Here is a 25,258-nt window from a genome sequence, read left to right as displayed (position 1 = left end):
ATGGCTTGAGAAGGACCAGTCAGCCCGTCGAGGGGGAACTATTCACAATGAGGAAAACGCGACGAAGAGAGCGGCAAAATGTCATTGTTTCTGTCTCTTTACTTCAATATTTTTACAGGATATTCTTTTTACCCAAGTACTTTCCCCAATTGCTAAATAAATGGCATGGTCATGACAAATAACTTGTGCTAAATGGAATATAAAATAATAAAAATCCATTTATTCAAGACGACATGGCAAAATTACTCCATAATGGTCAAAACAGTCGACTTTATCTTTACTGTCACACCTGCCGAACGATATTTTATGACACCTAAATCGGACATATGTCATTTCCCTTCCCCGGCTTCAGAGAATGTAAACAGACCAGAAGGAGTGACAGCTAGCCGACATGCTAACCCGAACCGAGGGATGTTTCAAAGTCTTCGAAGTGGAAAATCACACATAACTAGCCTGGATTATTTGACATGACGACCCGGTTGTCGAGTTTCTTTGCGGATCGTCAAACCGCCCGGCGGAGAGCAATTTACAGTTCGTTCCCTGGAGGAGGGTGGCTGGAATTGTTGTGTAGCTAACGTGCTAACAGCTAACTGCTAATGAGCGTGAGGATAGCTTTTTACATGCCTATCAATGATCAAACGTAAGTAGTCCTTTATTTAAAGGAATTTTATAGTGTTTACTTTGTAATCACTGTATTCGTATTTGACATAATACAAAACAAGATGTTTACTCACTTCCTTGTAAGTCCAATGGTCCCACAGTAAATATCCATGGTGAATGGGAACCTTTTGAAACTCCAAAAAGGCGCATACGCCTCTCCCGCATACAGAATGATTTTTCTGCAGCCGTTTGGCTGGCGTGATGCAAAAAATAAAAGTATTAATCCGCAAAATCAGCTGAATCCTTCGTCCTCATACACAACAGTACACTGTAGCGTGAAGAGGACGTCTTCTACCGTACACGTCACAGCGCCCTCCTCCTCAATGCGAGACCGAAGCCGGAAGTCACTCATTTTCCTGGCGCGGGATTCAAAAAACTAAATAAATATAGCGATCGCTTCCACACACATCCAAGCGGTCCATATCATTCAGGAGCATAAAATACCGCGTGTATTATGAAATAAACATGCTTTTTCGTGTCACAAGCACTTTAAGACACCCTTTCGACTGAATCTTTGGCCACAAACTGAGCAGACAAAAGGTTTTTCGTCAGTGTGGCTCCTCATACGCTTACGACAAGCATAGTTATTAGAAAAGGTTTTCTCACACTGAGAGCATTTGCAGAGTTGGCCGTCACCGTGAGATTTCTTCTGACCACCATCTTTGTAAGGGGAATGTGACGTGGTGCCTTTTCTATCTGACGGTGCAATGAAAATGTGTCCTTTTGTTGAGCTGCTGCTGCCGCTTTGAGGCTCCGTCCCTCTGCTAACCTCACTCGGACCATCCTCGCCATTCGAGGGCTCACCACTCGACATGGTGATATCATCCTCCTCTTTAACGTATGGCAGCGCTACCTCCTCCTTTCTGATTGGATGTTGTACTTCGCTCTTTAGCTGTTGAGCATCAGGACCAAGATATTTGCTGAAACCTGCAAGACACAAGAAGACCAATGATATATTATAAAGACCCTCTATCTGGCTGGTAGGCCGTGAGGGTAGACTGGCTGAGAGAGGGTGAGTGTATATACGCTTATGTAACATTCATTCCGGGCTGTCATTCCCATGACAACGATGCACCAATTGGTTGTTCGTCATCGTGAACTGACACGCCCTCATCCTTCAGGCGCAAGCACTAGCAATTTTATTTATTAGGGCCCGAGCACTAAGCGTGCGAAGGCCCTATTGTTTTGAAAAGGATTATTAGGGCCCGAGCACTAAGCGTGCAAACAATCACCTAACTTTGTAGCCTTTTCTACACTTAATAAGAGGCAAACAGACAGCGGAGTTCACCAATCAGCGACGGGCAGACGTGCCGCTAGCAAAGCGACAAGGGCAGGACGAGGGACTTGCGCGCGGAAGTAAACATACGAGGAGAACGGAGTTTATTCAACATGGCTAGCGAGAGACAGACTTGTCAATGACTCGTTGTGTTTTAGCTTATTTAAAACTGAATTTACCGCGGATTGGAACATATTCTCGGCCCTCCCGTTCGCCATCCGTGTTGTTCTAGAGACGACTTTCGGCGCGCAAGAGTGACGTTGCTCGTGAAGAACACGTCACGCAAATAAAGAAATCTGATTTGTCGATTGATTTTGTACCTTCTCGAGAGGCTGTGTCCCAGACTTTTCTCTCAGTGTTTGAAAAATACAGGGAGAACAGTGTGGCCGTGCAAGGCAAACACTCAGTTGCCTTAACATTTTTCCGAGTAAGGCCAACGACGTCATGCATCAAGAAAGACAATAGCTAATTAATATGCTCACTTGCCACCCTGTGGGTGTGAATTGCAACCTGTCAAAATGACGGATGGACTTCAGTTTTTTCCGTCATCGTTTTAAAAAACCGGTCAACGACGGAAAATATTCGGTTAACGCGACCCCTGGGAAAATTGTAAATTTCGACAATTTTGCAACGTTGCAAAAAAATTTAAATTTTAAAATTGGCCTATAACATTAGGGTATATCAGCGTAGAGCGATGAAATTTGGGGAGTCTAAACCTTGTCCAAAACCGCTGCAAAAAAGCATTTACACCCATATTCCAAACCCAACAGGAAATCGGTTATTTTGGATCGAATATGAAATTTTTATCGATTTACAGGGTGCACATTTGAGACCTTTTCGCCGAGGGAGTTAGTTGGATCATCTTCAAAATTGGTGAGACTGTTCAGGAGACATATGAGAGCTTAGGTTTTTAAAATGGTGCGTTTTCATTCACTGGTCTGACCTGGGCGTGGTGCCAAAGTCGGCCATTTTTTCGGCAAAATGACAAATTCAGTAAATGACTAATAGTTCCTTGACACAACGTTCAATCTTTTTCATATCTGGCATGTATGTGCGGTATCCCACCCTTAACACGAGTGCATTGAAATATCACCCATTAGGCCTAGCGCCCCCCTAGTGAGGACAGGAAATGCCTTTTTTTTTACGAGACACGTTCCTTCTCCAAGGGAAAAAAATCTGTTGACCTCAAACCTGCATCAGGGGAGCCTTAAGACATGTCTTCAGGTGCCTGATGAAAAATATTGAGGTTTCGTTGAAGCGGAGGGGTCCAAACAGGAAAGGGAAAATGACCGTCAACAATTTGTCTCGCAAAAAACTTTGAACAGTCATAACTCAGCAGATATTCAACATATCTGCGCCAAACTTCCCGTGCTTGTTGAGAGTCATACCCTGAAGGGTAGGGGTCATTTGCATCAACTCTACAGTGCCAACTAGTGGCGACAGAAAGGAGTTTTAAAAAAGCCCTTTCCTTGTTGGGGTTTTTTCAACATAGAGCAATGAAATTTGGGAAGTCCATACCTTATGCAAAACTGCTCCAAAAAGTCTCTTACACCCATTTTTCAAATCCAACAGAAAATCGGGTATTTTGGATCAAATGTGAAATTTTTATCCATTTGTAGTACAGTTTACATTTGGAGGCCTGAACATGCACGAAAACTCACCAAATTTTGCACATACATGTGGCTTTGCGTGGATTTCGATAATCTTGCGACGTTACAAAAAAAATGTAACAAAAGGGCTCAGTTGCGCCCCCTTGAATTTTTCAAAAAGGCGTTTGGTATTAGTTTTTTTAACGTAGAGCAATGAAATTTGGGGAGTCGATACCTTGTGCAAAACTGCTCCAAAAAGTCTCTTGAACCCATATTCCAAACCCAACAGGAAATTGGGTATTTTGATCGAATGTGAAATTTTTATCAATTAACGGTGCACATTTGAGACCTTGTCACAGAGGGAGTTAGTTGGATCACCTTCAAAATTGGTGAGACTATTCAGGAGACATAGGAGATCGCAGATATGCAGATATGTCCCATCTGCTATAGACCCTACCCACCGACGTCACAAAATCACGTGATCGCTGTATTGTTCCGCCCCCTTGTCCATCATTTTGTGTCTGTATTATCAATGGTCTCAATTGATCGAGCAATTTATAATGCATTTCATGGAAGACCCGGTGCTTTCGGATGCCGTAAACTCACTTGATGCGTTGCATAAAAGGTGTTATGTGGAAAAGCTTCAGTTTATCCATTCGCCAGATCCATATTTGATGCCTAAATCGATGTTTTTCGACCCGCTGTCTTTGCCGTATTTGCCTGACATCTGCTAGCTACCCTGACATTTACAACTACAGTGGTACCTCTACATACGAAGTTAATCCGTTCCAGGACCTTGTTTGTAAGTCGAAATGGTCGTATGTCGAGCAGGATTTTCCAATAGGAATTCATTATAATTCCATTAATTCGTTCCACAGCCCAAAAACCTTCACTAAATCCTTAAAAAATACTGCTGGTACTATTACAAATGGCAATTACACATAGCAAAACAAATAAATTATAAATCAAAATCGGAATAATAATAATAATAATAATTCCTGTATTAATGTAACGAATCGGGTTCTAATGTAGCGGACGTTTTTTGCTGACCCTGAACGCACCGCGGGGCTGACGTGCCAGAGACAGACCGGTGAGCTTGAGTTTCACTTTCACTTTGAATGTTTTCTTGAGAACACCGTCAATTGCGGCAGACAGAAGGTGTTTTTGTTTTGAATAAGTTGTGAAATAAATGATAAAAACGTGGCGAAGTTGGCGATTTCTCTGGAGATGTTACCACAATAAGAATTGTCAGCTTAACTTATAAAGACTGGCGAACGATGGTCGGAGGAGGGCCGTGGAGATGTATTGTTGAGCCATTTCACGGATGCCCACCCTACGCTCATATTTTTCTGTCATTTGCATCTTCATTTAGAAGGTAAGCGTCAACTTTTTCCTTGTTTCAACACCTGTACCAACCTTTTCTGAAACCAGTGTTGATTTGTCACGTCTGCGGTGCTGCCATTGTCGTCGTATTTGGAGCACGTCGTCAGATGTAGAAACAAATGGCGAGTCAAATTTTACGTCGGATGTCGAAAAGTTTGTGTGTCGAAGCGATCGTATGTAGAGGTACCACTGTATCTTGTCCACACAAAATCAGCCTATTCTCACGAAAGTTTGAAAAACTTTAAGAGCTTGGAGGCTTATAAATACTTCGTTGCTGGTCTGGTGAAACAGGTCCTCGTCCACGAAAATTCGGCAGGAATCGATCTTGTGCTTGGAAAGGTGAGTTACGAAATTTTCAATTCAAAATCTTTTGTTCTTGCTAACATCCATTGTCAAGTCTAATGTATTTCATGTCATTTGTCAATGGAGCTAGGGCTTTTAATGTTTATATGGTTTAGCGATAGTACTCTCACTACATACATACGTGTATGTTGTCGGCGATTAGCCTAGCAATGATCTTAATTGTGGTTGTCAGCCCAAAACCCTCTAAATATATATTAAATGCATCTTACCAGATATAAAATGACTACTACATAATCTGTGGTAATCGTTTGGAGCCCAGTTTTCTCGTCGAATTGCAGCAGCCCATCTAACGAGCAGAAAAAAACGCCGTAAATAGGAGGAATGTACGTAGCCGTAACAGGTAAACACGATGTGTTGACGGACAATTGGGCGGCACCAGTCAGGAGGGCGGAGTTGTGACGTCACGTGGGTAGGGTCTATTGGATGCATTGTTGACGTTAGCGCGGCGGCGCTTTGAAAATAGAGCAAGGCTCTATTTTGGGCCCCGCCTCTCGGCGCCAATTAATTAAAACTTGCTGTTCCATCCAAGACGGCTGTCCACCGCTCACTCTCGCTGAGGGAAAGAGATGAGTAGGTATTGGCTTACCCACTTAATGGTGGCAACAATAATAAAGAAAAACAATAACAAAATAACAGCAAGCTGCCACGAAATGCAACTGCTATCTCGCCCATTCTCCCAACTCGCTTGCCCCAACGTCACAGCTCCCCAGTCTTAAGGGGGGCGCGGATTGTTATGGACTAGGCATGTGCCGGTTACCGATTTCACGTGGTGTGAAAACGTTGCGGTTTAAAATATTTCTCCTAAAATTTTCTGTCATACCGTAGTACGGTATTCGCTATTTTTCATGTGCCAAAAATGCAGCCGAAGTGGCTTGGCGCGGCAGCGCTCACTCCTTCCCCTGTTGCTGTGTGTGAAGGTGACGCTATTCTGCTGAACAGCCAGCGAACCCAAAAACACACACTCCAAACACAAGGCGTACTTTTCTTCAATTTATTGAGCTCTCAAATCGTGGTAAGTGAAATATACAAAATTAATACATTTAAAATGTTGTACAATTGTAATCTTCCACATGTGAGTAAGTTCAAAAGGTTAGCACATTCCCTAAAAACAAAACACATTTTCCTTTCAAATTCAATATACAAACTAACAAACTGTACAAAGACGAATGTCAGCCTAGGCTTAGCTAGGAGAGCAACTACGTCGAGGTTTCAGGTCTCACAGCTGCCGAGTGTGAAAAAAGCTTGAATGAAAGGGAATCAAGGATTGCGTCAAACATAGCTAATTGGAAAAGATGAGCTTGCCTTAAGCACAAATCCACGTTCGCTGGACGAGGAGAGGTCTCACTCCCAATGTTTTTTTTAGATGTAACCTTTCCACAACAATATATACATTTTAACTAACTAATACGTTTTTAAGTTATTAACTTATGAATTCTTTATGTTCTTTTTAACACAAAGAAATGACATCATGTAGACTTGAGTTGACACATTGGCTGAAAATGGCAACATTTCACTTGAGCCCCCCCCCCCCCCCCAAAAGTCATGCAGTATATATATTCTTAATTTTATCTAGGAGTGTTTTTACTTTTTATAGCAATTATTTTGTTCTTGCTCTAATCTTGAGCAACTTGAGCTGTGGCTGTGGGTATAGTCTATAAGTTTATTAATTTTATTTAAAATGTAATTTTTTTGTTAATTAATGTATTTATTTTAACATTATATTCTTGTTGCAATTTGCAAATATGTTCTGAAAAATTAAAAACATCCAGTTCAATGGAAAAAAGTTTTTTTTAAGCTATACATCTCAAAATAACACATTTTGGAGCTATAATTGCGATACTGTGAAACCGCAGTATTTTGCTGATGGTTTATCTCATCGTCAAACTGTCATACCAGTGTACAGACAAATGAGGATCCCTGTCAAATTGATAGCCAAAGTGCTGCTGAGCATTCGCATAGCAACCACGCCCCTCCAGGGGTGTTCACGTGTCAAACTTTTGTCGAGTGGAGATTCCTTTTTGACTACGATGCCGTTCCTGCTATTGTTGTCGCTGCAGGTGAGTAAATTTCTCAAGTAATTTCATTTTATAGTGCCTTTTGACCATTAACCTCTGTAAGCAATTACATATACACGAAAGACTGAATTGGAATATTTATGATATTGCAAGAAAAAAGCGTAATGAAATTAATGTCGCATGATAAGCAGTAAACACGTGGGTCGCCAGGGTTTTAATGGCGATTCGGTGATTGTTCAAGATAGATTTTTTTTTACATTATAGCGGGTTAACAGTGTACGGAAGTTAGCATATTTTGATATAAGCATTTAACATTTGGGTCACCTGGGTTTTAACGGAGTTTTGTGCTTGAAATCATACAGAAATGAACCATATCTACAAATGGCTAGTGACCCAATTATGCCATTATATTTTGAGAAAGGCATATATATTTTAAAAAATTCAAAAAAGCTTAACTGGTAACCATTCTTTTCGCGAGTGTATGTATTAAAGTATTTGGAAGTCCTTTTTCAAAGTTATCTTTCTGTGCATATGCTTTACAGTTTGTGAACAATATGGAGAAGAGGTTCCAGGAGATTTTCAATGTCATGTCTAGGGGTGAATTCCCTAATGGTTCTACTAAATCTCAGAAATTTGATTTAATTTGGTATATGTGCAGAAGTTCAAACTGAAGGGTGAGTAGGCAAAGTATTTGTGGTGTTGTTATTTATTATATATTTATATATATATAGTTATATATTTGTTATTTATGTTTATATGTGATCAATCAATGCTCATTGTAGAAGGACGGTTCTTCTTTGGGAGAAGAACGGTGATCCAGTCCCAAACAGAAGCACAGTCACTGCTCAATGAAGTACACTCGGCTTCAATTCGCGCACACACAGGCACTGTTAAGACCAGAGCTTCAATGTGCATGACATGACAGTGGACATTGACAGATGGGTATGTGATGATTTATTTCTGCATTTTGTCACTAAGTAATTTTGGTCAGCTATTTCAGATCGCATTAACCTGACCTGTTTCTCATGACGATTTGTTTTAAGGTCTCTGAATGTGACCGATGCCAGAGGACTGGTAAATCTTTGGCTGTGACAAAGCCATTACAAAGCATTGAGGTATATTTTTAAAGTGACATTGTTGTGTAACCAAATAAAGAAATATATTTCTGGTTTTTATTACATGGGTGAAAAATTAGAAGTAGCTTTGTTTAACTTCATGCATGTATTTAATATTTGGACATGTGTGAAAATTAGGTTTTCATGTGTTCTCTTCATATCAAGGTGGGAGCCATCTACCCTGATTGAGTTAAAAACTTCAAAGATGAAACATGGTGCTCCTCAGATTGTGTAGAAATAGCTGTAAGAGACAAGTTAAATACTGGATTTGCCTTTCACATGGGCCTGCTGTTTGGGAGTTGGTTGGGAAAGACCTGACGGGCCTCTCCCAAAAATCAAGGATGGCTTTCAGTACATTCTGACTGCCACCGATTATTTGTCTAAGTGGGTTGAAGCCTTTCCTTTAAAAACCAAAACAGCATCAGAAGTGGCACAACAGATCTGCTCAATTGTTTATAGACACGGCTGCCCCCAAAGAACCCTGTCTGACCAAGGAAGAGAATTTGTCAGTGAGGTATCTGAATGCATTAAAGGGATCCTCTATTTTTAAGACAATTCTTAAAAGATAAATGTTAGTATGAGTTATAATAAGTTGATATTAAAACTAAAGATACACGATAATATCGGTGGCCGATAATTATCGGCCGATAATGGCAATTATGACGTCACACAGATAATCCAGATAATAAAAAATTCAACCGATAATGCAATCCGATAATTATATACATGATTTAGCCTCCAAATGTGCACAACCGAAGAATTCAGCACGCCGCCTCCTCAACCCCTCCCCTCTCTGAAGCCCCTGAGGGAGGAGGGGTTGAGGAGGCGGAGTTACACGACAAGAAATAGTTGAATATTACGGCGGCTGTTACTAAAAAAACGACGCTCTCGCCATTTGCGAAACATGTACCGCAGAAGTTCCATGAGGCCGAAAGAAAGCGTCCTCATTCAAAACCACTAACCCAGCATCCATTTAAAACTGCATCACAAAGATTTTTGGAACGAATACCAGGCTGCTGCTGCTAGCGGGAATGCTAAAGCTATTGTAAACACTAATTTAAACTATGGGCTTGTGACGATACAGAGTCGGGATGTTTGGGAAAGCAGCCCAAGGCGGGTGGTAAACTCGCATCTAAGGCTAAACACCGACACGACTGGAGACCGATAGTCGGCAAGTAGCCGTCTTCCGACGGAGCCCGCCGCTCTGGCCGGTCCGGCAGGCCGCCGCCGCCTCGCCATCGGCGGGGCGGGCAGAGCCCGGTTCCCCGGCTTCAGGACCTCCGGCGAACACCCCGGTTTCTCGAGCGTTCCCTCATGGCGTGTGAGCAGAGTAGGGCTGCAGCTATCGAATATTTTAGTAATCGAGTAATCGACTGAAAATTCAATCGATTAATCGAGTAATCGGATAAAACAAATATATTTTTAGGTGAAGAGCAATTATAGATATACATGAGAAAACAAAACATTTTATCATTTTCAGTCAATCAATGTCTTTATTTTTTATGTATATTGTTGAAAACAGCCAACAATTGCATCCCAGATGTAACTAGAATAAAAATAAAAAATAAAAAAAAGACTAATTCACTGCTTTCACTCAAAAAACCTTTAGATTAAAAAAAAATATATATATATATATATATACACACACCTAAAAATGCCTTTACGCTTGATAACACACATCACTTAAAAGTTAGGATTTTTTCCCACGTTTTTCAATTGAATTTCTATTTGTGTCAAGCCATTTTTAAGTTCTAGTTAAGTTTTAAGTTAGTCTAAACTAAGTCCTTATAGGATTTTGAGTTTTTGCACTGTTCAAAATAAATGTATGATACAGGCTGTATTGGAGCACATTAGGGACTAGTGCTACTTGGTCTTTTATCCAGCAATGACTACTGAGCTAAAATTGATAGTTAGCATTATTGAGTTTTTATTTGACACCCTCATCACTCCACAACGCTATGTTATGTTAAAGCCTGTATGTAAGACACGTTAGCCACGTATCGAAAGTGGTCTTAATTAATTGAAACCTAGCCCTCCGCAGGGCTAACGTAAGATGAGCTAGTAGTGACAGTAAAGTTAATCTTATATATTAGCGCTTAGCGCTCTTTATTAGCGCTTGGTGCTCTACTGCTTTAAGATGGCGGCTGTTTGCTAACGCTGCCCAGACGCGGCCTAGTCTGTCATTGTGCATCTAGTTCAACATACATGTGATCTCTATGAGACTCCTCAGACCCTAGCTGCAACTAACGTAGCACGGCGGGCTAGTATTTGGCGACGTCGTTTGTAGCGGTTGTCGGCTGCAGTAAGTTTTTTTTTTTTGCTTATTCCTCTACGCACGTGACATCAGCGCGTTGTCCTGCATTAAAAGTAGTCCGAGCAAAACGTGATGCTTATAGCTGTCAAAATAAACGATTACTCGAGGTGAATAAAATTACTCGGATCAGTTTTTAAACTCGAGTTACTCGAGTTGCTCGAGTATTCGTTTCAGCTCTAGAGCAGAGCCAGGCCCCGAATACGCCGCGGCAAACCGGCCGGTGCGGGCGGATTATCCGGTACGAACGTAGCCGCCGCCGAGACACGATTTTTTTTTTTTAACCGAAATGGCCCGAGAGCCAAAGCCCTGGATAAAAAAATAATGCAGTTTATAACACCACCATTCTTCATGAAAAACATGCCAATCACATTTTCACCACTACATTTGGAAAAGTGATGTCCAGTAAGCAAGCTTATCATGAAGGCACAGTGGTTAGATGATAATTTAAACATGGAGAAAACAAAGTCAGCCCGTCAATAATGCATTCAGTATGTAAAATGACGAGCGGTCAGATGACTTTGTAATGCTGCCTTTATTTTCAGCTTAACAAAACTCAGGCACAAAATAACACGCACGGAGATGCGAGCTCCAACTGCATCCAAATAGTACTGCCGTTTATCAGTTTAGCTGCTGTAAAGCGAATGTCGCGACTCGTGAGTGCCGCAAATGTAAACAAAGCGCTGCAGAATGGGTACATGACATCTCGCTCTTTTGAGTTAATCATTTTCACAGTGTGCAACAAAGCATATAACATTAGCAATCACTTTTCAAATTAATTTAACTTATTTGTCTGCTCAATTACAGTCACAGTAGATAATCTAAACTTATTGGCACTTATTAACACTTATTAATTTAAATATGCACATTCCTGTTGTAATGAAATAACAATAATATTCTGTAGCCACAAATATTCAAAATCTTTTCTTCTTCCAAGTTTTTTTAGGATTAAGTATAATAATGTATTGCTTAAAATAAGACTGTTAAGATTATTTTCAGCTAGCTATTTTTCTTCCAAGAAATCTGAGAGAAATACACCTGAAGCGCTGGCAGATAATTTCACTCATTTCCAATAGATTTACACTTAAAACTGACTAGTTTTAAGGAAGTGTGTTTTGCAATGTATTAATGTTATGTTAGGAATGGCTTACTTTTAAAGGCATTTTTGTGCAACTTAGGTATTTACTCTGAAAGTAATTGTTGCCAAAAGTTTACCATTACACAATGTCAGACAATGTCATTATTTAGATGTTGGAATTGACGACTTGTTCATATTTTATGTTGAAAAAAAAAAAAAAGCAATAAATTATATTTTTGCACAGTAATATTTTCTTTTGTTTAAAACAGGCATGAAAATGGGTCAGGGGTTAAAAAGGTGAGAAGGGTGTGGAGGAAATATGTTCCAGTACACTGTACACCCCAACAAAATATTGAGCTCTGTCGACCCACACTGTGTTTCAGCAGGGCCGTGCAGAGACCGGTGGAGGGGCGGGTGCTCGTAGATCAAAAGGGACACATGAACAAGTATTTAATACACCTTAAAACAACATAACTTCAATTTTAACCAGCTTTATATAATAATTGGCTGCGACTGTGACATACTCTAATTGGGAGGGGGCAACAGTGAATAGAAATCAAAACTGTCATCAACACTTTCTGGCTGTGACTCAGTCAGTCTGCCTCTTTTCTTCCTTCAACCTCTGCATCAAAACTTCCTTCCTCAACTTGTCCATCTGAGAATAAACCATATCAGATGGTCACTGAGCCACCAACAGCACAGTTTTCTTAAAACTATTATTTCATTATTATCCATACTTAACAACTCTAGCACCTAATGATTAATAAAGCAATGACATAAAAATCTTATAGAAAAATAACATTGTAATTGTGTTTATAATTGTATTAAATCCAGACTATCCTTGCAAACTTGTTCTTACCAGGTCTGCTATTCACCCAGCTGATGAGGTATCCACTGCCTTTAGCAGCCTCATCTAACTCCTTTTTTTTATCTCTCAATCTCCCTTCCCTACGACGCATGTCTATGTAATGAAATATAAATATTTAACAAAAAAACAAACTCCCCGGTGGCTTTTAGTTTTCAAGCTTTCTTAATTTCTTTCTCTCTCAATAACGATGGAGGTAGATTTGTGTTTTTATTATTCAATCAAAAAACAAAGTTACTTCTATCAAAAACAAAGTTGCTTCAATCAAAATACAGTATATACTTTTAATCCCCAAAAAGTCACTTCAATAAAAAAAAAAAAGTTTTTGATTGCAAAAATAAATTTGAGACAAAAAAAGCATTTGAAAACTATTTTTCTTGATTGAAACAAATTTTTCCATTGAAGTAATGTTGTTTTGCGTTTGGGCCACATTTTGGCTAGGACATTTGTGTCTTTATTATTCAATCAAATAAGTTGCTTCAAACATAAAAATATATATAAAAAGAAAAACTTCGCACATGTGTCAATCACCGTTTACCAAAGCCTGAGAGGGTTTGAGTAGACTCACTATGAAGCATTTCATAAAGCCAAGCATTTTCTTACTACTTTATTCATGTTTAAAAATAATTCGGTGGGGCAGTAACATGTTTAAAACTTACCATAATTCTTACATTTTGAAGTGCTTGAAAACCATTTATAAATGATACTTTGGTGAAAAAAGTGAAAAAACATGTCTTATCATGTCGTATCTTTTTTCCAGTGTAAAATCTGAATAAATGCATTGAACATGCACAAAAAATGGGGGGGGGGGGGGGGGGGGGGGGCTTTGCTACTTCGCGGTTTTCATTTATTGCGGCGGGTTCTGGTCCCCATTAACCGCGAAAAACGAGGGATCCCTGTATTTCTGAAAAGCTTTAAGAAGCAGGACTCATTCCCACAACTCGTCGGGCCGGTGTTGTGCCGACACCGGCCGACAGCTCAAATCCAAGCCGAAAATAACGCGTCTCCGGCGGACGACGGGAGCGATGTGAGGCGCCCCCTCCATCCGAGAGCATGCCGCTTAATTTGACTCAACAGTGTGTTTCTCCGTTTATATTCCCGCTAAATACACAATCTTGACGCCAATTTAACGGGAGCTATTTTTTTTCATGGGAGATTTGGCTACCTCTGGCAGTGTTCAACGCAAGCTGCAACGAATGGCAGTAACTTTTTTATATCGCAAAATGTGAAAACGATTGAAACCATTACTCACCAAATTCAATCTGCTGGCAAATACAGGCAAGTGTGTATGCTGCTCTCTGGTCTGCCCCGGTGTGGATAAGGCCTGCTTTTTTTTTTTCGCAGCTTTGCAATGCAACCAAAGGCTCTCCGAGCACTCCATGTACAGTAAGGAGTGCGCGCGTTTGGAATAATGGAACGCAGCTTGGACCGATGATTGGTTCTCGTCAGCGAAGCATCTAGAAGGATTTGCTGACTGTGTTCTTAAGTGCTCAGTTTACGTACTAAATTAATCACATGACGATAATAATAATAATAATTAAATAAAACCTCCCGACCCCCCCCCCTCCTCCCAAAAAGAATTTCTCCTCGGATCTACGCAATTCACGTAGGTCGCCCTTTTTGACTTCAAAACGGCGAATTTCGCCGAAAGGTGAGAGATTTTCATGCCTGTAAAATTTTAAATAAATCTTTTAATAGAATTATTGGCTATACATTATCGGTTATCGGTAGGAATGAGGAGGAAATTATCGGTTATCGGTATCGGTTGAAAAATGTATTATCGTGCATCACTAATTAAAACCCCTCTTAATGCTTTTGTTTTAATAATGTTTGTAAAATTATTTTAAGTGACAGGTAGCCATTCTTGTTACGTCGCAGTGCGTGACGTCACTGGTCCCGTGGCCGAAATTCCAGCGTGTCACTCGTTAGCTTTCCCATCATGTCATCAGTCCTACCCTTCCTATTTGAACCAGATCTGAAAAGTGAAGAGCAGGACAGCAAATACCCGATAAGACAAAAGTTGGGCAAAACTGGTGATGCGAGAGAGTCCTGTTGGGAACTCCGGTTGAGAGCGAGAGTGTATGCTGTCCGGTTTTATTAGCAGATATTCAAGGTAAGCATATTGTGTTTTCAAACTTATCCCAGTTATGTAGATTGTTAGCATCCAGAGCTGTCGTATGCTTTACATACAGTACAGCCCAAAGAGCACACCTTGTGTAGTCCATGTCTTGTACATTGTAACGCGTGGTAGCTAGGATACGTGTATAGAAGTACCAAAAAGGCGAGAAGCTTCGACTATACACATTTATTCCCAAAAAATAATATTTCCACCTTGACCACTCTTCACTCGGGAGCTCAGCAGTAAGCAAACAAGCGTTCCCTGACGAACTCCCAACATTGTTGTGAGGTCCACGTCAGAGTCACTGTCGTCACTGGTAGCGTGTCATAGTGCTTTAATTATTTAGTATGATTTGGGGAAAACTCCCACGAAGAATAGTCAACATAAAAGATAACAATAGTAATCCAAATCCGCGTTTTTTTACTCACTCGAAGATCCAGGAATTAGACCGATCCCATGGCAATGTCGCAGCCACCGATTCCACAAAACAGACTGATCCGAAAAGCCGTTGTGGGACTGACGAATCAAAAAATGGACAGATCCGAAACCAATATTGCAGACGTGGCGGGACCGAATTCAGAAAATAGACGGATCCCTTACTTGACTAAGGATCCAGGAAACATGTTCGGGCGGCAGTTGTAACGCGTGGTGGGTAGGGTACGTGCATAGAGGAACCAAAAAGGGGGAGAAGCTTCGACTTATGCACATTTATTCACTAAAAATAATTCCACCTTGACCACTCACTTCACTCCCCTTGTTTCCATTTGACTTGAAATTGCATCCAAAAGCAGCACATCGTGGCATTTTACTTCGCGAGTTTAGGCAGCAATAAGCAATTGTTTAACACGCTACAAATTTGGAAAGATACCAATTACGTCATCACTGCGAGCCCGCAAACCATGGCGCCAACTAACGGTCAAAATATGGATTAAATATTATAAAATATTGCCATTGATTTAACATTTTATGTGTTTCTAACAACATATTTTAGTTCAAGAGAACAATTGTGGTTTATTAGAGTCTACAAGTATTTAAGTCAGAAGATCACTTTAAATATTTTCACAGTGGGATTTTGGCGTTGTTGTTTTCCTTTTTTTTTTAAATTGGATTTATTTACAGTTTTATCAATTTTTCAGCTCAACGATAACCTTTGTGCCCTCCTGGGCATTGAAAGGAGTGCTACAGCTGCATATCATCCTCAGACGAATGGGCTGGATAAGAGGACAAAAAGCAACAGCAATTTTTTTTTTTGTGAGTGTTCTAAAATGTCTATCTAATTGTACCCTTCTACTTCGTGGAGCTCTTCCAAAATTAGTGAACGACCATCAGGACAACTGGGATGTGCTCTTGGATCCAGTATTATTTGCCTTAAAGGGTATTATAATACTAAGGGGCTGTGAGATATCAATAGAACCGTTATGTGGCAAGTAGGCATGTGCCGGTATGATATTTTGACGGTACGATAACCGTGAGCAAAAATACCGCGGTTTCGAGGTATTGCAATTATAGCTCAAAAAAGTTTTGAGATGTATGGGTTAAAAAAAAAAAACTTTTTTCCATTGAACAGGATTTTTTTTTCAGACCATAGTTGCAAATTGGAACATCAATATATTGTTAAAATAAATGATCAATAAAAAATATATATTTTAAATAAAATTAAACTAAATATAACTTATAGACTATACTCACAGCCACAGCTCAAGTTGCTCAAGATTAGAGCAAGAACAAAATAATTTCTATTAAAAAAAAACACTTCTGAATAAATTTTTTTTAAATTTATGCTGCATGACTTTTTTGGGAGGGTGGAAAAGCTTAAGTGAAGTTTCGCCATTTTCAGTCACTGTGTCAACTCTAGTCTACATGATGTCATGCCTTTGTGTTAAAAAGAACATAAAGAATTCAGTTAGTTACAGTAATTTTCGGACTATAAGCCGCTACTTTTTTCCTTCATTTTGAATTCTGTGGCTTATAGTCCAGTGCGGCTTATTTGTTGATGTATTTGTGTTAATAGGTAACACTTTATTTGACAGCGGCGTCATAACAATGTCATAATTACGACATGACACTATCATGGGCACTACTGAATGCTTATGACAGATGTCATTAAGTGTCATCCTGCAAATTATGTCACTTATTCAATTTATGTCCAGCTTGGCTCTTTTACATCTATTCAAAAGTGTTATAATTTGCCAGATAACACTAAATGACATCTGTTATAAGCATTCATAAACGCTCATGACAGTGTCATATCCTAATTATGATTGTCTAAGTACAGTCATGTTGCGCCACTATCAAATGAAATGTTACCAAATACCATAACTTGCAATTAATAAAACAACTGGAAGAGTAACTGAAGAAATAATTAGCACAGAACATGAATTTTGATTGCTATTTATATCTGTAGTGCTGCACTGCATGCTAGGAAGCATGTTGGACAACAGTGTTGACAGGAGGTGGCAGCAGAGGTTGACTGTCTCCCCTAAGGGAGCAGTGATGCCCTAATGAAGCTTCTTCAAGCAATGAGGCATTGCGGCAAATTGGTTCAAAAATTTGGTCTTATACAGTCATATAGTGTCGCTGTCAAATAAAGTGTTACCACTTAATATCTTTTGGTGTAAATATCTCATAATACATTGAGAACAGCTGCGGGTTATAGTCCCGTGCGGCTTATCTATGAACAAATGCCGTTTTCGTGCCAAATTTGGTGGGTAGTCAGGTGCGCCTTATAGTGCGAAAATTACGGGTAGTTAAAAATGTATAAGTTAGTTAAAATGTCAATATTGTTGTGGAAAGGTTTCATCAAAAATAAAAAAAACACTGGGAGTGAGACCTCTCCTTGATCCAGCGAACGTGGATTTGTGCTTAGGGCAAGATCATCTTTCGCAATTAGCGATCTTTTACGCTATTACATTTTTCCCCTTCATTCAAGTGAATCAAAATTGTTTTCCCTCTCTGCGGCTGTCACACTCAACGAAGTTGCCCTCCCAGCTAAGCCTAGGCTAACATTCATCTTTGTAACCTTTTAGTTAGTTTGTATATTGAATTTGAAAGGAAAATGTGTGTTTTGTTTTTGGCGAACTTTTTACATGGTGCTAATCTGTTGAAGCTACTCACGTGGAAAAATCTAATTGTGTTAAATGTATTCATTTTGTATATTACACTTACCACGATTTGAGAGCTCAATAAATTGAAGAACAGTACGCCTTATGTTTGGAGTATTTGTTTTTGGGTTAGCTGGCTGGCTACCCGATAGCGTCACTTTCACACACAGCAACAAACAGGAGGGGGTGAGCGCTGCTGCGCCAAGCCGCTTCTGGCTGCATTTTTGACACAAGAAAAATAGCGAATACCGTACTACGGTCTGACGGAAAATTGTAGTGGTTTTGAAACCGCGACGTTTTCACACCACGGTAAACCGTGAAACCGGTAACCAGTACATGCCTAGTGGCAAGATAACAAATATTAATAAAGTTAACAAAAAAAATAAATCACATTCATGAGTAACTATCAAAAATAGATCGAAAATTACGAACATTACCGAAAGTATTCCGGAAACAGCCGAATGGGGCGGAGACGTCACAACAAGGAAAGAAAAGGTCGAGGCAGGTGCCATCGTTGTTTATCGAAGAGAGAGTTGCGTTCGTGTTCTATAAAAAAAATCGCTAGAATGGTTCGAACCTGTCGTGCTATGTGGTGTACAAATAGCCATTTGTCGCAATGTAGTACCCATGAGTTCCGAACACGAGAAAAAGAGCTGGACTACGCAGACAATGAGTAACGTTCGTCCATGCTAAGAGGGCTGATTTTGCAGACCCAGCCTCCGGCATGGTTTTGTGTGGTGCGCATTTTACACCTGAAAGCTATTTGAACTATGGACAAATGAAATCAGGTTTTGCTAAGAAATTGCTGGTGAAAGCAGATGCGGTGCCCACCAAGAAAGCAGATGCGGTGCCCACCATACACGCACAGCCACCTAAATGTCCTGAGATATCAAGAAAGAGGACGGTGACTGGCTCTGAAGAGACCACCCCAGGCTAACCAAAGGAGCGGAGCAGCCAAGCTCGAAATGGCCAGAGTGAGTACTCTTTTTAATAAAAAACATCACGCATTGGATATAGGACTGGACACATGTATAATTTATCGCTCGTAAAATACATAGAACAAATCCTCTAATCCAATTCATATTTGTGTCTGTTGGCAGAGCGAAAACCTATGATAGCACAATAAATGTTAATTATTCTACACATTACTTTATTTTGCGGTCACGGTGTATCAGCTTCACAAAAAGAAATGCAAAAACAAACCATTCGGTGTTTTCCACACGATATGTTGCCGGTGTTGCAAAAGTGTGATTGCTCCCCTCAATGATCCTTTCATTAGGCTGCATTGGCTTTCGTTTGGGCTCAAATTTATAACCCAAAACACCAAAGAAAGGTTCATAACTCTCCTCATCACCATTAGAAGAATGTTCCTTACGTTGGATTCGTCGCTGCAACTAGAAACAAAATTGTCCGCCATCATCGCCGCCATTCAGTACTAAGCACTGAGCCGGTTGTTTCCTTGTCACGCACACAATATGCTAGATTTCCGGGATCTCGGGGGCGGGTCCTTTTAGCTTCACAATCGATCCAAATTTCTATCATTTTCTTGGTGTTGCGATGTGTGTAATTACACGAAGTGGCATGATAGGAATCCAAAAGGCATGCGTTTATGGATAAATGATGGAATATTAGCATTCCCCCAGGTGTTGTAATACCCTTTAAGATCCAAGATTAGCACAACCACAAAGCGCTCCCCTTTTTTAATGATGTATGGAGGGAGGCAGTTTTCCCCTTCATTTTGCATTTTCAGACGATTATGAATTTATCGCTTTTCTGTCATTTGTCTGGCCGACCCCAGTTTATGGGCATGATGATGGGCATGACGGGGGTTTAGCATGTTCAGACGATTATGAATTTATCGCTTCTATCGTCATCTGTCTGGCCAACCACAGTTTATCAGCATGATGGTGGTTTGGCCTATTCAGTAGATAATTCTGACCTGATGGTCATCTGGTCAAGTGGCGTAAATAATTACTTTTTTTTTTTTAATTTAACAATGTTCTGTTTACTTTTCCATTAAATTACTGTGGGCTGCAGAGGACCAAGGCAACGTGGATGCTGTCGTTGGACCGTATAAATTATATGACACGTCTTTCCATACACTGAAAGGCAACGGCTGGCTGTCGGATGAAGTCAGTGGGAACAATAACTATTTATCAAATAGCAAAGATTCAAAGAAAATTGGAGGTAACAGCTTCAGAAAGTTTTTAATTCTTGGTATTATGTTAATATGGAAGTTAAAAGTTCAATGTTCATTGTTATGGTTGTAAAACAATAATTAGGAACTTCTTGAGGTTGGCGGGCCGTGAGTTCCAAATAGAAACTTGGACTACCAAAACTGTTCCCCATAACAAGCAAAAGGACAACAGTAGCTGTGGGGTTTTGGTATTAAAGGTAATGATTTTAAGATTTCAGTCTCTCTCTAAACTTTGCTGCTGTTGTTGTTTAGCACTGATATGTAACAGAATGCCTAAAATGCCATTTCACAGTTTGCGGAAGAGTGCATGTCCAATGGAGATCTCAGGCACGCCCAGACCAACCTTCCCGAAGTTTGAAGGCTCGAGAAGATGTATAGGCTGTGCCCTCCTACAGGCTGGGAGTCTAAAATGTCTTTTAAAAAAAAAAAAATTTAACTTCATCGGTCTCCTCACATAATTGAACTCTTGATTGCTCTCAATGTCACTATTTACTTTCAAAGACATCCAAAGAACAGATCAGAGGATTTGTTGCTGTGCTTTATCCTCTCCTGCCATCATTGATCCCTTATCCGTATAGTTTGTCACAATAAAAAAAAAAAATGTAAGTATTTTAAAAGGTAATAAAATTCATGTGGCAGGTCTTAAGCTTTGTTTCTCCAAGTCAGTCAAAAATATATTGTTTATATCCGTAATAGACTACCATCCTTTAAATCAGGGGTCCCCAAACTTTTTCCTGTGAGGGCCATATAACTTTTCCCTTCTCTGATGAGAGGCCAGGGTCAGTTTGTAACAGAAAAGGTGTGACGATTGCAGGAGTGCCTAAATGTAAAAATGTATTTCTTTTTTTTTTCAGAAAGCCACAATCAAATAACCCTTTCTGGATTCTTCACGGAACAAAAGTAAACAAAATAAAAATAATAATATAATATAATACAATATAATAATAAGTAATAATGACACTATTAATTAAATAGATAATAACCAAATAACCCTCCCTGGGTTCTTCACAGAAATAAGCCAGGAAATAAATAACACCATTGAAAAAATTTTTTTTTTTGTTCAGGGAGCCGGACCAAATGTGGCCGCGGGCCGTATCCGTAGTTTGGGGACCCTTGCTTTAAATAGTACCGTTACTAGAGGTAGCATCTTTAACAGGCTTATAACGTCCTTAAATTTTTTCTTTTAAAATGGTCTTTAGTAAGTTTTCGCATCGGCATCATAATCATATATTATGAAGTCTGGTTTAAGTCTTTTCCCCAGTATGACTTTCAAATAGGCATGAAATGGAGTAAGTAGTCTTAAAACGACTTTTTTTGGCAAGAAGGGGTTAAACTGCCACCTATAGTACAATATTAAACTCTCAATTCTACTGATAGTAAAAGACGTCTAATCATCTTGCTCTCTTCATCCCTCTGCTGAGCGGTTCAATGAGTTTTTCACCAGTTGACATCCGATCCATTTGAAGTGCATGGGAGGTCTTTCCACTCAAAATGGATGGGACGTCTTCAACTGTCAATGGCAGAGAAAGGAAAAACTGTTAAAGGACGTAACAAGCCTATTAAAAATGCTAATCGTAGTAGAATATCATTGCGAGTGACTTTATAAGCCTGCTAAAATATGCTAATTATAGGGACAAGTCTTATTTAAAGGATGTTATAAACCTGTGGAAATACAGTACCTATGCTACTGTAACATTATTTACGGGACATTATAAGCCTGATAAACTGTCCCAACCCTTCCCATAATCTTTAATATTAGAGCTTCGACAGTCTGTGGCAGTACCTAACTAAACGTGTCAAACGTATGCTACACGTAGAGATGTCCCGATCCGATATTTGGATCGGATCGGACGCCGATATGGGCAAAAAAATGTGCATCGGTATCGGATCGGCCAACACAGAAAAATTCCGATCCAGACTTCCGATCCAGTTTTTTTTTTTTTTTTTAAAGTCCGGTCCGTGTTTTCCAGCGCACCGATTTACATAATCCATTCCAGTTTTTGCTTCGGTTTCCCTAAAATCCGGTCCACATTTTACGGCACACCTTCAACACACTACATTAACGTCTCCCAATTTACCGAGAGACTTTATCGGTAAAAATGTCAGCTGTGTGGGATCATTTCACCTTAAAGGACGACAAAGACGAAGAGGCAGAGTGCAACATATGCCACAATAAAGTCAAGCGTGGGGGTAAAGCTGTAAGAAGTTTTAATACAACCTACCTAATCAAGCATTTAGCGAAATACCACCACAAACAACATAAGAAGTATGTTAAGAAAACCGAAGACAAAAAGAAAGCTCCTACGCAACTAATACTGGCAGAAAATTTTGCTATGCGTGACGAATGCACTCGACAGTCCCAAAGCCCAGGGAATAACAAGAGTCATTGCCGAAGAATTCATTCTGGATGACAAGCCATTATCTCTCGTGAGTAAAGACGCACCATCCAACACTTAAAACTAAGAGTGTGACAATATCTCGATAAAGCGATATATCGCGATATTTTGCAACCCGATCGGTTATCGATATGCTCCCGCCAAGTATCGATACTTTTATTTAACATATTGGCCATACAATGGAGTATGGATGCTGTAAACTGCTCAATGTTTGTTGAGCAACTCCTTGGCGGTCCACTAGGGGGCGCTCGGGAGTGGCGGTGAGGGTAAAGTGCGCACAAGTCGTCTAGAGAAGAAGAGAGGAAGCTCCAAGTGGGTTGAAAAAATAAAAAAGCTCCGTGAGAACGGTTGAGGAAAAAATGAGAAAAATATTGCTACAAATCACACATGGGGAAACACTTTAGATTTTACACCAACAAGAAAGGAAGTAAGGTGAACAAGGACTTTGCTGTATGCAAGAATTGTCTCAGAAAAATAAGTTTCACTGGCAGCTGGTGACATAGTGGTCACCGGAGTTTGTGAGCTTCGCTTTCATCACTTGAGGTAAGAAAGTTTTGCAATGTAATTGACTTTTTAATTTACATGTATTATTTTGATGACATTTGCTGTTGAATGATATAAAATAAACCAGGACCCTAAACTGGATGAAAATGAATATATAACAAGCCCACATGAATTTACCGATTTATTTGATATTATTTGAGAACCACTTTCCATCTACGGTAGTTTACTACACAAACTGTTATTACTGTCATTTTGAAACAATAAGCTATATAAATGGTTTGAATAGGTTCCAAGATATATAAAGTGATGTGCATGATAATTAATGTAGCCTACATATTAAAAATAGGTAATTATTGCATTTGTAATTTCTATACATTCAATTCATATTTTTTTAATTCAATACTTCCAACACAAAAAAAAAATCAGGATTTCAACTCAAAAGCTATGAAGTAGCTAATATTTTTTGTTTTATTTTGTTGTTTTTAAGGTGAGGAAGACTGTGACTGAGCAAGTCTGACATCTTAAATGCTGAAGCAGATAGTGGAAGTGCTCAAACCAAGCAACAAAAGCAAAGAAGCAAAAAAGCAAGAAATGATGCTAAACCGGCGATCATAATCCGCTTTGTCAACAGGAAGTCCAAAAATGCTTTGCTCAAACAAGGCAAAATGCTCAAAGGAACAAATGTCTATGTGAACGAGCACCTCACAAAGAAAAACGCGGACATTGCCAGAAGAGCACGAATCTTAAGAAGACAAAGAAAAATTCAATCAACTTGGACTGCAAACTGCAAAGTCTTTATTAAGCTGAATGGAGCTCAGGAAGATGCCAAGGTGCTCATCATCAAAAACATTGAGGAGTTGGATAAGTATTAACAGCACAGCGCCACCCTCAGGTAACCACAGGTCATAATCCACTGAACACGCATTAAAATGAACATACAGTGATACCTCAGCTCACGAACATAATTGGTTCCCAGAAAGTGTGTGTGAGGCGAAAAGTTCGTCTTCCGAACATTTATTTCCCATAAGAAACCATTAAAATGAGAATAATCCGTTCCCAGGTCCCCATAAAACATAATTTTCTACTAAATAAGCCTTAAAACTACACAAAAATATACCTTATTTTATGTATAATAAATGTGCTATTGTATTATAATTAAAGAAATAAACTGTACTGTAGAATAAAGTCGTTTTATTTACCTTTGCGATAGTAGTTGATGGCTTGATGGAATGGAGTGGGAGGAGGAGGGAGGGAGGGAGTTACTGTTTGGAAGGAGAGTGTTACCGGCAAAGTGCGCAGTTAGCGTAGACTCAACTGCTGTGCCCCCCGCATGCTTTTGGTTGTTAATAAAAGTGCCCACAAAAAGCCATCCGACACCTCTGGGTATTTGTATGCACGCCGCCATCGGGCGCACCGAAGACAACCGACGACAACGAGCCAACATGACTCGCCGGTCCACTTCTCACGACGGTGGGAAGCTGAAAGCACCGCCAATTACCAGTCGAGGGCGAATTGGTAACACGAGTCACCTTCCATAAGGATTGTAGGTAACTTTTTCGGTCCCATAATAGCAAAAGTACACTCAATATGGTCCAAAATGTCTATCAAACACAAACCACGTCCACACTCAACGAAAGGGAGGGGACGAACTGGGACGCCGTGAGCGTGCGTCAGCTTCTCGTGGCGCTGTCCGACCGCGTGGCTTGGTTCGTCCGCCGAAAACTAGTTCGTCAGCAGAGACTATATGCTCGCGAATTTAATGTTCTTGAGGCGAAAAGTTCGTAAGCTTAAGCGTTCGTGAGCTGAGGTATCACTGTACATGAAGATATTGATCCTGATTTGAATTTTTTGGACCAGCTATGCAACAAATGTTGCTACTACACAGACAGTCAGTTTAAAAGATCATTTGCTCAAGAGGATGGACTGTCAATACTCCATTTTAATGCAAGAAGTTTGTACGCTAATTACCAACACATTAAAACTTATTTAAATAAATTAAAAAGACACTTTGGTGTCATAGCAGTTTCAGAAACCTGGATCACCGCAGAAAAAGGAACAGATTTTCCTCTTGATGGATATGAGCCACTTTTTCTAAACAGGACAAATAAAAAAGGAGGAGGTGTTGCATTGTACATAGATAAACATCTTAAATATAAGATACGAGAAGATATGACAATAACTATTCCTGATGTTATGGAATGTTTGACTGTGGAATTGTATTTAGAAAAACAGAAAAATGTGATTATAAGTTGTGTGTACCGTGCGCCTAATTCAAATATGGACATT

At 39.8% G+C, this 25,258-nt stretch overlaps 1 protein-coding gene across 2 annotated transcripts in view; it reads right to left on the bottom strand.

The window, feature by feature from the left end:
- Positions 1 to 25,258, bottom strand: part of LOC130927692 (sal-like protein 1) — a 58,364-nt gene that overhangs the window by 12,124 nt on the left and 20,982 nt on the right. The window contains exon 2 of one of the 2 annotated variants that reach the window (XM_057853664.1): positions 1,267 to 1,587. In XM_057853664.1, the coding sequence (XP_057709647.1) occupies positions 1,267 to 1,587 (321 nt within the window). Of the gene's footprint in view, positions 1 to 198; positions 1,588 to 25,258 lie in introns of those variants that run through there. The other variant, XM_057853663.1, reaches the window with a different exon arrangement.

This window comes from Corythoichthys intestinalis, chromosome 13 (genome assembly GCF_030265065.1).
Source record: "Corythoichthys intestinalis isolate RoL2023-P3 chromosome 13, ASM3026506v1, whole genome shotgun sequence".
Taxonomy (NCBI): Eukaryota; Metazoa; Chordata; class Actinopteri; order Syngnathiformes; family Syngnathidae; genus Corythoichthys; species Corythoichthys intestinalis.
The sequence above is the reverse complement of the archived record's forward strand: the minus strand, read 5'-3'. Positions and strand labels throughout refer to the sequence as shown.